The sequence below is a fragment of the Bidens hawaiensis genome, unplaced genomic scaffold, assembly GCF_021521415.1.
Source record: "Bidens hawaiensis isolate Kalapana, Puna unplaced genomic scaffold, B.hawaiensis_p1.1 tig00008636_1, whole genome shotgun sequence".
NCBI classification, from domain to species: Eukaryota; Viridiplantae; Streptophyta; class Magnoliopsida; order Asterales; family Asteraceae; genus Bidens; species Bidens hawaiensis.
The window spans coordinates 734800-748707 of NW_027491624.1; the positions used below are offsets into that span (position 1 = coordinate 734800).

At 35.0% G+C, this 13908-nt stretch overlaps 1 protein-coding gene across 1 annotated transcript; it reads right to left on the minus strand.

The window, feature by feature from the left end:
* Positions 1 to 2573: 2573 nt before the first annotated feature.
* LOC143529672 (uncharacterized) lies at positions 2574 to 3899 on the minus strand. The gene is made up of 2 exons (XM_077025414.1): positions 3396 to 3899; positions 2574 to 3220 (listed from the first exon to the last, which is right to left on the minus strand). Exons 1-2 carry the CDS (start codon positions 3787 to 3789, stop codon positions 2721 to 2723), a joined length of 894 nt encoding a protein of 297 aa, XP_076881529.1. The 5' UTR covers positions 3790 to 3899; the 3' UTR covers positions 2574 to 2720.
* Between the last annotated feature and the right edge of the window lie 10009 nt (positions 3900 to 13908).

Sequence of the window (13908 nt, forward strand, 5' to 3'; positions counted from 1 at the left end):
TATCCTAAGTAAAGGATATGTTCAGGATAACTTCAGGATACAGTATCCTCCCAAGCAACAGGTATCTTTAATATATCGTTATACTAACAGTTCAACCGCCTTTCTTTGATGTTTACCAGGTCATACAACTTCACATGATCTCCTAAAGATTCAGACCACTAAGCAACTGTTATACATGGGATTTTTGGTATCCTGAAATGCGGTATATTCAGGATAACTTCAGGATGCATTATCCTCCAAACGACAAGAAACGGTCAACAATTAAAAAAGTATTAAAGATTGTAGACGTTGGAGGGAGTTACAACTCGTTTATAACAATGATATGCAAGCCATAACCGCTCCAAGATCATAATCAGGACAATTAATGCTCTTTATTGCTAGTTATTATCTAGTGATCCTTCTTGTAACTATAAATAGGAGCTGTTTAGATCATATAGGACACACAACCTACACTCTAGCTATAGCATTCCTCTGTAAACACGATCTAGAGAAGAAAGCTCCAAACATTTGTAACGTTTTTCAATTATTAATAAACTGGTGGTGATAGTTTTCACCGCCCGAGGTTTTTTTCTTGTTATCCTCAGGATAACGGGTTTTTCCTCGCAACAAATCCTTGTGTCATTGCATTTACGTTCATTTCTATCAAGCACCTAAACCTCACTTACTAATTTGGTTACGAAATTACATTTGTTGATTTTTACCCAAAACAGGAGTTTTGCCATATATATATATATATATATATATACTTGTTTAGATCGAGACCCTAAACAAGGATCTGGATTTGGGCAGGGCCGGCCCATGGGTGTGGCTGGGTGGTTGACGGCCACAGGCCCGACACCCTGCTAGGCCCGAATTTTTTTTTTTTTGAAAAAAATATATGTACTTTCATTAAAAACAATATGTATATTTAATGTTTAAACACAATTACATAATCACTTGCTTGGTCTAGTGGCAAATGCGTATTACTCACAATCAAGAGGTTGTGGTTTCTATCCTCACTTGAGACATGTTTAATCTTTTTTTATACAAAAGTATTTTACATAACCCAAATTATAACCAAGTAAGCCTATATAGAAATTAGACTGTTTAAACCTAACAAAATGCTTTTTTTACTTAAGGCTCAAAAAAATTTTCGCCTTCGGCCTAAAATTTTTTTTGCTTTCTCGGAGCCAACCCTGGATTTAGGGGATCGAAATAGTCAGAAAAAAAATTTAGGGGTGGTGGGTGACGTGCCTATGGCTGATTATTTTCATTACAACTGCTCTTAGAGCATTCTCATCCCACCCTTTATCTCAAAACCAAAAATTACACTAAAACTCACTTTATTTTCTCTCTTTATTGCAATTAAATAATACTTTTTATACCTTTTATAATTCCATTTTCTCTTTCCTTCACTCACAACCACTTTCAAAATATATTAAAAAATTATAGGGGATGAGCAATAACTTTTCAAATATACAGAAAAATCACTACTTTTTCTAAAATATAAAAACTCTTCACTTATAACACCCTGAATCACTCTCTAAATTATAAAAATATCCCTCATATAATAAAGGGGTTGGATAAAAATGCTCTTATACCATAAATGGTTAACTTTGTTCTGTATTCACAACTTATGCTATATATATATACACCATGTAGAAAAACATAACCTAGCCTAGCGTATAATGAGTCTAATAACAGTACTTTTGAGTATGATTTTGACTAGCAATTTAATTATAACTTTTACTAGAAAATACATATTTAAAATATACAATTAATAATAATAGCATGAATTGGATGTGTCTCTAATCTCTAATATTGATAACTAGTGGTACTAATCGGCGCGTTACGCCGGGACAGGTTGGTAAAACCTAGGACGATAAACATAAGCGTTGTCGGTCCCAGGTGTTGAGGTGGTAAGTCGCACGAAGTCTGTTGGTTTTCATCACGTTCATTACGATATCGGAACCAAAACAAAAACAAAATTGGCATTCGGACGGTTTTCGTTATGTTCGTCACGATACCAGAATTAAAACAAAACATGGTGGGTCCACACGAATTTGGTCGGATTCGATCACGTTTGTTACGGTATAGGAACTAAGACAAAAACAAAACTGACGTTCGGTCGGTTTTCCTTACGTTTGTTAAGGTACCAGAATTAAAAAAGAAAACCAAAACCAAAATGTCGCGGACCAATAAGGTGCCGCAAAGTAGCCCAATGAGACTTAGCGACACCAAAGTTTTTTTTTATACTTATTAGTAATAGTAATATGCTTTATAATTCAGTTAATATTTTTTGAGATATTTCAATAACTTGTGATTTGTAAAATTTTGTTGTGAGAACCATGCATGGTAGATTTCTATCCTACATCATAAAACGTGCAATCCAAGTTAGTAATCAAAATCTACTATTTAAAATTTTCTTTTATTTCCTTCTGTCTACACTTTATACCAACCAGTTACTTACACATTCGTGGGGATTATAAAGCAAATGCTTACTTCACCATTACGTTGAGTTTTTAAATTGATATTCAAGAAAAAAAAAGCATTTAGCTTTTTAGCAAGTAATTACTAAAATGAACTAGAAGAAACTTTTAAGGGACTACAAATAAAAATGAGATTCACATGATTCACATGAATATTTACAATGATATATATATGATTCACCCAAAAATCAAAACAATTGCATAATTTGACTACAATTTAGCAAAATAACTACTAAAAGAGCAAAAAATATCTTAGCTTGCTCCATTCATGGCCATGGCTAAATTCCCCATTTTATAGCCAAAATCCTTCCTAGCAACTTGCTCTTCACGTCTACTGAAACAAATATCAGGAATCGATACAAACCCGATACTTTTCTTGTTGATCACGTTCACATCTGGTGTCTTTTTAGACGGAAAATCATTTGTGGTTCGTTTGTAAGACCCAAACCATTTCGCCAGAACATACTCCCTTCGTCTCCATGGTGGCACCTGCATTTTCATCTGGCTCATCGACTTCTTTATGGCTCTAGACATTATCCTCACTATCTCTTTAAAATCTCCGACTTTCAAAACTACCGTTCGGGGAAGAATCTTGAGCAAAGAAGCATAGGTAGTTGTGGGCCTAGCTATCTCGAACTCATCTAACAAAGATATGATAATTATGTAACGAGCCTGGCAAATGTTAACATCAATGTATTCATGGTCGCCAGCTAGAAGCCGCCCTTTCTTTTCCCACTTTGATTTGCAAAGTCCTATGTCATATAGAATATATTAGTTAAGAGTTTTTATATTGCAATTATCTTTATCATATAAAAAAAGATATGACTTGATTAATTTTATATTATAAGTTATGGTAGTATATTTCTATTAATATATATAGGTGATTAACAATATATAGATAAAGAAAATGTGGTATCAGAACCGTACCAGCATCAAGATCTAGGTCGCGAAGACGAGCCATAACTTGTCTTTTATTAAACCCTAAAGTTTGTGGTGTCGAGCTATCTTTTATCGCTTTTTCGACATTTAATATCAAGTTTGATCTCACATCATCATCATCATTTTCAACTCGAAGCAATTTCTTTAATGATTCCTTCATCTCCTTCATATCATCATCGATTCCATCTGAACCGGATTCTTCATTAATCTGCATATCAAAATCTTTAATGGCAAAACCATTACCGTTCTCTATAAACGAGTTTACCAAATCAGACAAATCCATCATTGTCTCGGGCGAGTGTTCGCTGCCGCTGCTGCTGTCACAATCTTTAACCTTTGCCGCCACCTCAAATGCTTCTGCCATTCTCCAAAACCTCCCCATTTTTCAATGATTCGACACAAATATGATAAGGTTCAAAGATTTTGGGATTTATAAATATATGACCGGAATGCCTAAAAGTGATTTAAAAATGTTGACATGAGATAAAAGAGATTGGCGGCCGTAGAGGGTGTGCAAGGGTGTTGACACTACGGTGAATGGTGATATATAAATATATATAGAGTGAGTGAGAGAAGATGTGTACGTGCGAATGAATATGCTCTATAGACTAAATACGTATGGATTTAAATGAATGTGGACATTTTCTCGTCTAGGGTCATTCAATGGGAAAGATACCCAAAACCCTTTTTTTCTTACTAAGTTAGTAAACCCCTGATTGTTTTGATTTTTCTTTTTAAATATTTTGTGTTCCAATTTTAAGAAAAAACATTCTTTGTATATTGAAAACAGTTTTATTTGTTTACTTAGTCTTTTAATTAACCTTTTTATGTTTCTTTTATCCGTTTTATATACAAAAGGGATGTCTCTACTTTTCTAATTTGGTGATGGAATGCGCAAAGATCCTCCAGATATTTCCTTTTGATTCACCCAGTGTATGTGATTTTGAGGGTTGGTTTTGTTAAAAAGTTGTGATATTGAAAATTTTTAGGAGATTTGATTATGATTTCGTGCTTTCAAATTAAAACTTGAAAAAACAAATCAAATTTACTAATTATACACACAATCCTCTAGTCAACATATTAAGCTTTTATATACCTGTAAAATTGTCATTACTTGTCTTAACCAAAGATAGGACGGCATCAATGATAGTGGTTGATTTTGTTATGGTTAAGTTATTCTACGAAGAGCGACAAACATGAGAAGGGTTAAAAGGATTTATAGCAATATAAAAAAAACCCTTAAAACAACTATAAAAAAATAATAAAAAAAATTATAACTCATAATTTAATAAAAAATGAAAAAAGTAAAAAACATAAAAATGTTTTCATCGTCTTCCTCGTTAAAAACAAAACCATGTTGAGGGAAAAGATCATTGTGTTTTATACTTATTTTCGTCATTGATTGTATCTTTTTTACTTGAAATTGTGTCTTTTTTTCTTGATATTGTGCTATATTACACAGCATTGTGTTAAATTTTGTTTGACATTGTTTTATATTTTGCGATCTATTGTGTCTTTGGTCTCGGCATTGTTTCTTTTCGTCGGTTTTTTTTTTTGGAATGAGAATGACGGAGGAAACTTTCGAGTTTTTATTTTTTTTTTCATTTTTTATTTATATCTTGATTTATGATTTTTTTATTGTTTTTTTTTTTTGAATTTTTTTGTTTTTTATTTTTTATTTTTTGTATGACCATAAATCTTTCTTGCATTTCTTGTTTGTTACTTCCTTTGTATTTTTGCCTTTACCAAGTTTCTTAATATAATAATATCAATGTTACCTGCTTTTTTTTACCTCAAAATACATTATATATATTTCTTTATTCTTAAAAAATATTTATACCAAAATATCAAGAAATTTTTTAACTTTAATGAGCGTATAATATTGATTTAATGACATTTAAAATGTACAATACCATTGTGCTATATAACCGTACGATCATACCATCTATATCGTGCACTTATCACAATTTTATGTTGTGTGGGCCTAAATAGTGTATTATGCGTTAAATATGTGTGGTTTTAACGACTTAACTAACGATGTTGTAATGCTTGCCAAAAATCCATGTATATGAGCGGTCGCAAATACCACTCGCGCCCAATGTAATCCCAATCATGTACGTGTCGTCTACTTGCTTATCAAGCTACTCAGACAAAATATGCTTTCTACTTAAACCAACTCTTTATATGTATGTATATATGTGTGCAGTGTGTTTGTTTGCTACATGCATGTTTGGAAGTTCTGGAAGCGTGAGTAATTAGGACATACCAGTTGAAGGAGGTTCTTGGTTCTGGGATAGGTGTTAGTTCTTTGAAAAAAGATGACGAACAATACCAGTTTTTGTGAAGTAGAAGGGAGTTTTGGTAACTTAACTTTTTTCTTTTTTTTTTCTAAAATGGTTGTATTTTAAAAAGTAACATCTAAAGCTCGCAAACATACATTCCATGGAGAAAAAATTGATGATATAATATGTACAAAACATAGATTCAATAAATAATTACTGTTATAATTATGCATATAAATAGTTGTGTATATAAAAAATAACTAAATATTCAATAAATAATAAGCGGGTCGATTTCAATCTTTAGATAGATAGCTTGAGCTCTAAGAAGGACCCTTGGACTGGCTTATTGACAACCTTAAAAGCTTGTAATGATAATTTCTAAAATTTGTTGATGGAGGACTGAAAACATATTTGATCCAAGACGGTTAGGAATACATGATAAATGCGTGATTAAAAGTAATCTTCATCCTATCTAAAGTGTCTAATTAAGTAGTAGGTGAAGAAGTTCACAGTTCTAGAAGTCTAGCAATTTTGTCTTATTTGTTTGCTAGTTAATTGAACTTGAGAAGTGGAAAACCAAAACCGTGATACAAAAGGATGACCAGGTTCTTTGAACCTTCAAAGCATGTCTATGTACGTTGAATCTCAAACTCATCATGTATTTTGACCGTATTCATCAAACTGATAATTTTTCTTAACTCTTCCATCATAAACAAAAATCAAACTCACTATCTTCTATAAATGTACGTTCCAACTTTTTCCAAGATCTCATCATAACTAAATATCGGGTTTTTTAAACGTGTACTTCGAAAACTCGTATATGTTATTAACTTGTTAGTTGGCTTGAGATGGCTGAGCTTCAGTAAAAGAGCCAAGTTCAACCCGAAGATAGAACACTCGTATAAAAATTAGAGTTGATTTGGCTCGAGTAACTCCCTTATGAACAATATATTGTATTAATTCGAGTTGATTTGGCTCGAGTAACTCCCTTATGAACAATATATTGTATTATTTAAACCTATAAAATTTAATAATGTTAATTTGTTAGGGTGGAGGTGGTGGGCTGCGAGTAAAGGTCTCGGGTACCATGAGTACTCAAAACTATCCGAATCTGTATCCGACTATCCGAATCTGAACTATCCGATTTTTCAGATATCCGAAAATTCGGATATCCGAATCCGGATATCTGAAAATTCGGATTCGGATTCGGATATCAGTTTTTAGATTTTTCGGATAGTTCGGATATCCGAACTATCCAATATTATAATTTTAATATTTTTTATTTTTATTTTATATTACAAATCCCCATATCTATTTTCATAAATCATAATATATGCCTCTTTTCATTCTTGACTACTCTTGTATTTTTCAAACCCTAGATCGCCTCCTCCTCCGTCCGTCCACCTCCTCCGGCTGTCTACCCTCCTCCATCGGCCCTCCACCCTCTTTGTCAGACTAGACTCAAACGCTCCTCCACGGCTCCACCCTCTTTGTCAGACCAGACTCAAATCATCTTCCACACTTTTCAAGTACTGATTTGTTATTTGCTTGTTTTATGCTTTGGTTTATGTTTGGTTTGTTGGATTATGGAATGAATTGTGTGTTATTTGGTTGTTTTATGTTTGGTTTGTCGGATTTGGAAACTTGAATTTATGAGATGATGTATTGGTTTTATTATTAAAGTAGGTTTGTTTGTTTTTTCGGATATCCGAAATTTCGGATTCAGATTCGGATTCGGATAGTGATTTTTTTTCACTATCCGAAAGATTCGGATATCCATTTTTGAACAGGCCTGCTCATGGTACATATCGCCACCCACCCCGAAACTCCTTTATGGGTAGTGTTTCCGGGTGCTAATACCCGATAGCATTTGTTTGGCCATTCAACATTTAATTCACTTTTTTTTTTCTCGTTATAAAATTTTTGTTGTTGGTTTGTTCCATTGTTGCATGTAGGGAATGAAGAAGAATAGTGGGTTTTTGTTTGTTTGTGTGGGTAATGGGTGATGAGTGGGTAAAGAATCGGTTTTAATGTTTAATATCGTATAATTTAGTTTGCTTATATCGAACATGATTACTTTGATTGCTTTTATGATTGAAGGTGTTCGGAGCTTAAAGGAGCTAACTTTGGAGCATTCAAGATGGTGAAGAGTGAAGCCTGTAGATTCCTGGATGGATCTCCCAACAATGTTTCAGATCAATCCGTGCTAAAGGTGAACGGAAATCACCAATAACACTCGGATCTTGGATCGAGTTTTCGCAAACCGTAGAGAGAGAGAGAAAGAGAAAGAGAGAGAAAGTTAAGAGTGTGCTCAAGATGTCCAAAGAGGTTATGGGGTGAATAGTGTCCCTTTTGTAGGGAACTTCATGCCTCATAGATTTTCCATTAATGGACCCAAACGGACTTGCCCATTGGGCTTGTTAGAACCAAAAGGGCATCATGCCTATACAATAATTAAGCGAAAGCTAAATGAAATGACAAGTTAAATTGAAATACTATCTAATAGGTAAGCGTATTATATTTACCCTACAAAGAGAAGATGAAGGAAAGCAACTGGGGGATCATAACGACTTATGTGCATCCAGAAAATGAAAAAAAAAAATATTTGAGTGAAGGGATTGATATAGCTTACGACCCTACCATAACTTACGGTCTTGGATGGGCATAAAAGAACACCATAAACTAGAGGTTGAATGTCGTAAGGACACTTTGACCACTGTAGCTTACGGCAGGGCTGTAGCTTATGGCACACTGGATGCGTGAAATTGGATTTTGTCAGTTTTATTCTATATTCAAGGTCCGGTTTCACCATAGGTCTTAATGTCTTCATACCCTAGCAGGTAGCAGCTTTGGACGATTTTGGAGCTATTCTTCTTCAAACCAACACCTCCAGATCATTATATCTTCCATGAATTCAAGATTCCAACCAACAATCAAGCTAATCATGATGCATAGGTAAGGCTAAACCTTTTGTGGCCACTTCAGATGTAAGGTTTTGTATGAACTTAAGATTTTGTGATTTCTATCTATGTGTGTGGATTGAGTTTTGATTAGGTTTTCGTTTAATTAAACCTTTAAGTTTATTTGAGTTGATTAAACAGTTGATTTTTTAGGATTCCCGTATATCATTAATTGATTACTTTGTGTTCATAAACATTCAGAATTAAGTTCTTATAGTCATGAACCATTTACCTTTAATCATTGATTTATGAGGAGTTTTATACTAACGAATTGGTAATTAGGTAGACTGAGTTCCATTGTGTTAATTCAACGGATTAGGTTCTGTGAATCATCACGATCAAACTACCGTGTCTAGTAATTACTTATCGATCTAAACTGACAAGTCATGTCATCCATCTGATAGAAGTTATAATTGTTTAGTTTATTACATTACCTGAACCTGAAGTGTTGCCACCATTTTCTCAAATAGTTTTACAAAAAAATCATTTAAACTGCTTGACATTGCTTGCCCACATAGTATAACTAATTAGTAAACAAACAACATGAATTGCACTTTCCATTGATTCCTTATAGAGACGAACTTACTTACTCATACTAATTATAGGTGATTAAGATATTAATTACTTTGTTTTTTATTAGAGCACGACATCTACATAAAAAATACCGTCATTTCCGGGGAATCAAAGCGTAAAGGGCTAGTTCAATATTTTTGTAGTTCCCTAGCCGGATCTTGGCAAGACTGAATCGATCTATCAAGGGTGCGGAATCCCCTTGATTAACAACAACGAGTAATAATGAGTATAATAAGAACATGAACACGATCACTTTCAGTATTCTCTTCTTTTATTGATTATAGCGACTATTACAATCAATACTAGAACGCCAATCACGAACACGGTATGTTCGTCTATGGAAAACACAACCAACTCCTAGAACGAAATCGGTGGCTTTGATATTTTTTATGTATAACCAAAAACCCTACATAATATGTAATTTATATACATGACATGTTCGCTGGGCTTGGGCCTGCGCTTTGGTCTAGCCAAACCTGTTAAGTTCGCTTAACAAGTTCGCTGGCCCACTCAAGTTCGCCTAACTATAAAACATTAACATAATATAACCACTTACATTATAAACAAGCGCAACCTATATCTATTAAGCTGTTGTCACAACGAATATGCACCAACCATTTTTGTTTACTTTCTGTAATTTCTTTTCGTTTTCATTTTTGTTAGTTTTACATGAAGTTTCTTTGTTTTGTGTGCAGGTAGTCTTTCAAGTGCATACAGACTAGGAAATCAAAGAACAAGGAGCCTCTTTTCCTTGACTCAAAAATTTAAAAAACCGCAAAAAGAAACTGAGTAGCTCAGAGAATAGCAGGCTTGAGTCAAAACGAACACCATGGGGTCCGCAATGATCAAGACGAACCTGAAAATTACCCACAAAACCATAAACACCCATTTAACCAAAGGATGCCACCACCTCCCCCAAATAACCAACACCAAAATCCAAATCAAAGCCAATGTCGAGCTAGTAACTGGATTCCAAGACCACCAGTTAATCAAAATGCAACTCATGATTTTCCCAATTTTGAGCATCAAGATAACAGATCTACAAGATCATCTCCAATTTTTCATTAAGATTAAGTGGATTCAAAAATAACGGAAATTGGGATGGTCCGAGAATGTAGAGGGTTGATGAATGGAAGGAGGGGGATGAATGGAATGAGTTTAATGAGGACGAAGATGAAGAGGATAATGAAGATGATCAGTGGGAATTTCATCCGCAGAACCAGAATCAATACCGGAAAAATAATCAACCACCTCGACAAAACCAGAACCATCAACAAAATAAGAACCAGTACTAGTATAACCAACAGCAACAAGCACCCAGATTACCGATAAACAGAGGACCACCAGCTCAATTTAACGATTATGAAGATGGGTTTCCCCGAGCCTGCATTCAACCACCGGTCCAAGGGTTTCGAAGTCACTTTATATTCCACAAGTGGCGACCAACCCTCTTCTGATCATCCCGATGAGGAATGGGCGAACTTTTTCGATAAGACAACCTAGCTTGACCGGGTTACCGGCATTTCATTGCAAGGAAAGTGAAGAACCTTATTTGCATCTGAGTGATTTTAACTCTATTTGTGCCATCATCTATAGTGATGGGTTTACATCAGATGAGGTCAAGTTAGTAGTGCTTCAGTTTAGTTTGAAGGGTGCAGCCAAGCAACGGTTCTTATCATTACCATCAGTGAGCATTTGTACATGGTATGACTTAAAAAAACAATTCCTAGATGAGTACTACACAGCTCAAAGAACATCTAAGGTAAGAAATTCCATCAGAAATTTTCAACAACAGTCGGGTGAAACCTTTTACGAGACATTTCAAAGGTTTAAGCTATTGTTGAGAACTTCCCATATCACGGGATTGCTCAGTGAGAATTGAGAAAGCCATTTCATGACTGTCTTTCGAATGATGATGTTTGGAATCTTCAGTCCACCGCAAATGGATCATTCTTAACTAATGATGAAAATGTGGACCGGAGGCATTTGGAAAGACATGTCATCAACTCTAAACGACAAGCTCTGTCAAACAGGATGGTAAAAAGGTCAGTGGTAAAAGTAGTGGATAATACTGTGCCTGAAAACCGAATGACTCAATTGGAAAAGAAACTAGAGAAGTTAACGGTAACTGATGCGAAACTGAATAACCAAATGGGAAAAACATTCCTAATTTGTGAACAATGTGGGGAGCTAAGGCATGATCTGACTACAGATGGGGTTGTTTATGATGAAGAAGAGGTCAACTTAATTTAGGATGAGAGGAGATATAACAACAACAACATAAACTCAAACACCTATCATCCAGGCCTCAAAAACCATCCTAACTTTAGATGCAGGAATGCCAATACCCAGTCAAACCAGTACTTTCAAGGAAACTCACCAAAAACAAGTTGCCAGTCTGGTCAGAAGCAGCAAAACTATAATTCGAGTGGTTACCAAACGGGCTTGTATCGGCATAATAATAGCCAAGGTTACACTAACCGGGATGGATATAATTAGGGTAATAAACAAAGTGGGTCATCAGGTTAAGATGACATGACTACCATGTTAGATGCATTGATAACATTTTTTCTGGAAGGTCAGCAAGAGTACAGGAAGGATAAGGAGATTGTAGATAGGCAAATGTAGTGAGAGAAAATCAGATTAGTCGAGTGGCAAAAGAGGAGGCCAAACTAAGGAATGATTCTGGACGTCTCCCGAGTGACACGAGGAAGAACCCGAATCAACAAAGCAGCAGTTCATCCAATTCCAAAAATGCACGTGTTAATGCCATCACCATTGAAGATAATGAAGAGAAAGACACGGTTGAAGAAGTTGAAATAGGGACACCACTTATTCCCATTCAGATGGGGGAGTTCATGGCCACCAAGGAAGTTTTTTATTTTGGTGCAAGTGTATGCGTTCTACTGGGAAGCATATATGATAAGTCTTATTTGGTCCCTTGCAAGAAGCTGACACCACATTGGTGGTAGCGAATTTCTCATGAAGACGCCCCTAGGGAAGTTGATTGGTGTTGAAGTACATGTAGGTTGGGTATTTTTACTACACTGATAATTTCTTAGTGCTTGATTATGAACCATCAGAGGAGGAAGAAGAAACCTGGGTAATATTGGGGAGACCGTTTTGGCGACATCAAATGCTCAGATCAACTACCCAGACGAAACATTTTGCATGACCTTTGGTAACTGTAAGTTAATTTTAAATATATTATGATTATTCTTTTGAAAATAAATATTTTAGGTCACGCGTTACTAACAAGTGTCTTCCTCGTGCAAGCGAGGGTGACACCAAAGAGGAAGATTGTGTGTTTGGCAGGTTGAAGTGGGCGAAGGAGAAAGAAGAGTTGAATGTGGTGGAGATTCAGATTGGGGAGTTGGTAAGTTCAACAGATGGCATCAAAACTGTGATGGAAATTGTGGTTAATAAGGAGAAGGATGAAACAAGCAAAAGAAACCACCAAAGAAAGAGAAAGTAAAGAAACCACCGGGGTTCAAGAATGAACAAAAAAGGTTGGCGTGTTTTGGGCCTAGGTGGAATAACGTGAAGAAGTTACCAGAGTGCTGGAGAAGCACACCAAATGAGGTGGAGGAAGGTAAGCACTCCATTAGACCACGTACCTTAATTGCAACATGAGGTAGCGGTCCGGCTAAAGATCTTAACAAAACTTCACACTAACCGGGAGGCAACCCGGCCTTTTATTTTGTTTTGCTTTATTTCGTTTTTTTTTTCTTTTTCCTTTTTGTGTGTTAATTTTTGTTTGTCTATAGCAACCATAGTAAATCCCAAGTGTGGAGAAGTTCATGATGGGTCAATCAAGCTAGTTGGAGCATAGATCATCATATTATAGTTCAAGGAGTGCGGGCCAAGGACGTAACAATACTCATCAGGCGGGCCTGTTCAACAAGAGGGATTCAAATCAGGTCCATGTGTTTCTTTCCTTTGCATTGGTTGTTAAAACAATTTTAATTTTGCTAGATCTTGGGGTGAAGTGGTTTAGTTAGGTTATGTTATGTCGTGTTTAGGTTTCCTATTTTGGTTAGAAATGTTTTGGTTGAAACGGCATGAAGTACTTGTGTAACACACTTGATTTTAAAACGAAAATGTATATTATGGACAATGTAAAGTTTAAGTGTGGGGACGCGAAAAGTATTAGTTTTGAAAAAGTGATAAAAAAAATGAAAATGTTTATTGCTTTAGAGTAGCTTGAGTTTGCACGAAAGCCAAAGTTGTAAATTGTTAATTATTGTTATTAATGCTCAAGTTATAGGGTCATGGTCAGTTCTTGAGCTTTTCAAAAGTTTTCTTATCAAATGTTTTACAAATGAAAAATAAAAATGGGATCGTTTAGATGGGGATAACGAGTCATGGAGGCGGGCATTCATGTTTCATATCAGCAACCTAATTTCCTTCTATGTTTGTGACATGGCTCTATGTTAATACACACACACACACACACACACACATATATACATGTCAGATGATTATTTGAGTGTATTGTGACATTCTTCAATTTTTATTTCTATTCGTATTTGTATTTGAATTCGTTAACACTACCTGTTGGGTCGTTCCGATGTATTTTATTATTATTTATTATTAATATTATTAATAAAATATTTCCCGACGATTGAAGTTTCCGTTCATTAGTTTGCTGTTATTTTCGATTAATTAATAAAACTCCGTGTGTTA

What these genes read in the sequence shown, in the direction of transcription:
- LOC143529672 (XM_077025414.1), bottom strand. Translation starts at nt 3,789, where the DNA reads ATGGGGAGGTTTTGGAGAATGGCAGAAGCATTTGAGGTGGCGGCAAAG. An exon ending in CGACCTAGATCTTGATGCTG is followed by an intron (nt 3,221 to 3,395) that starts GTACGGTTCTGA and finishes TATATGACATAG; the next exon opens with GACTTTGCAAATCAAAGTGG.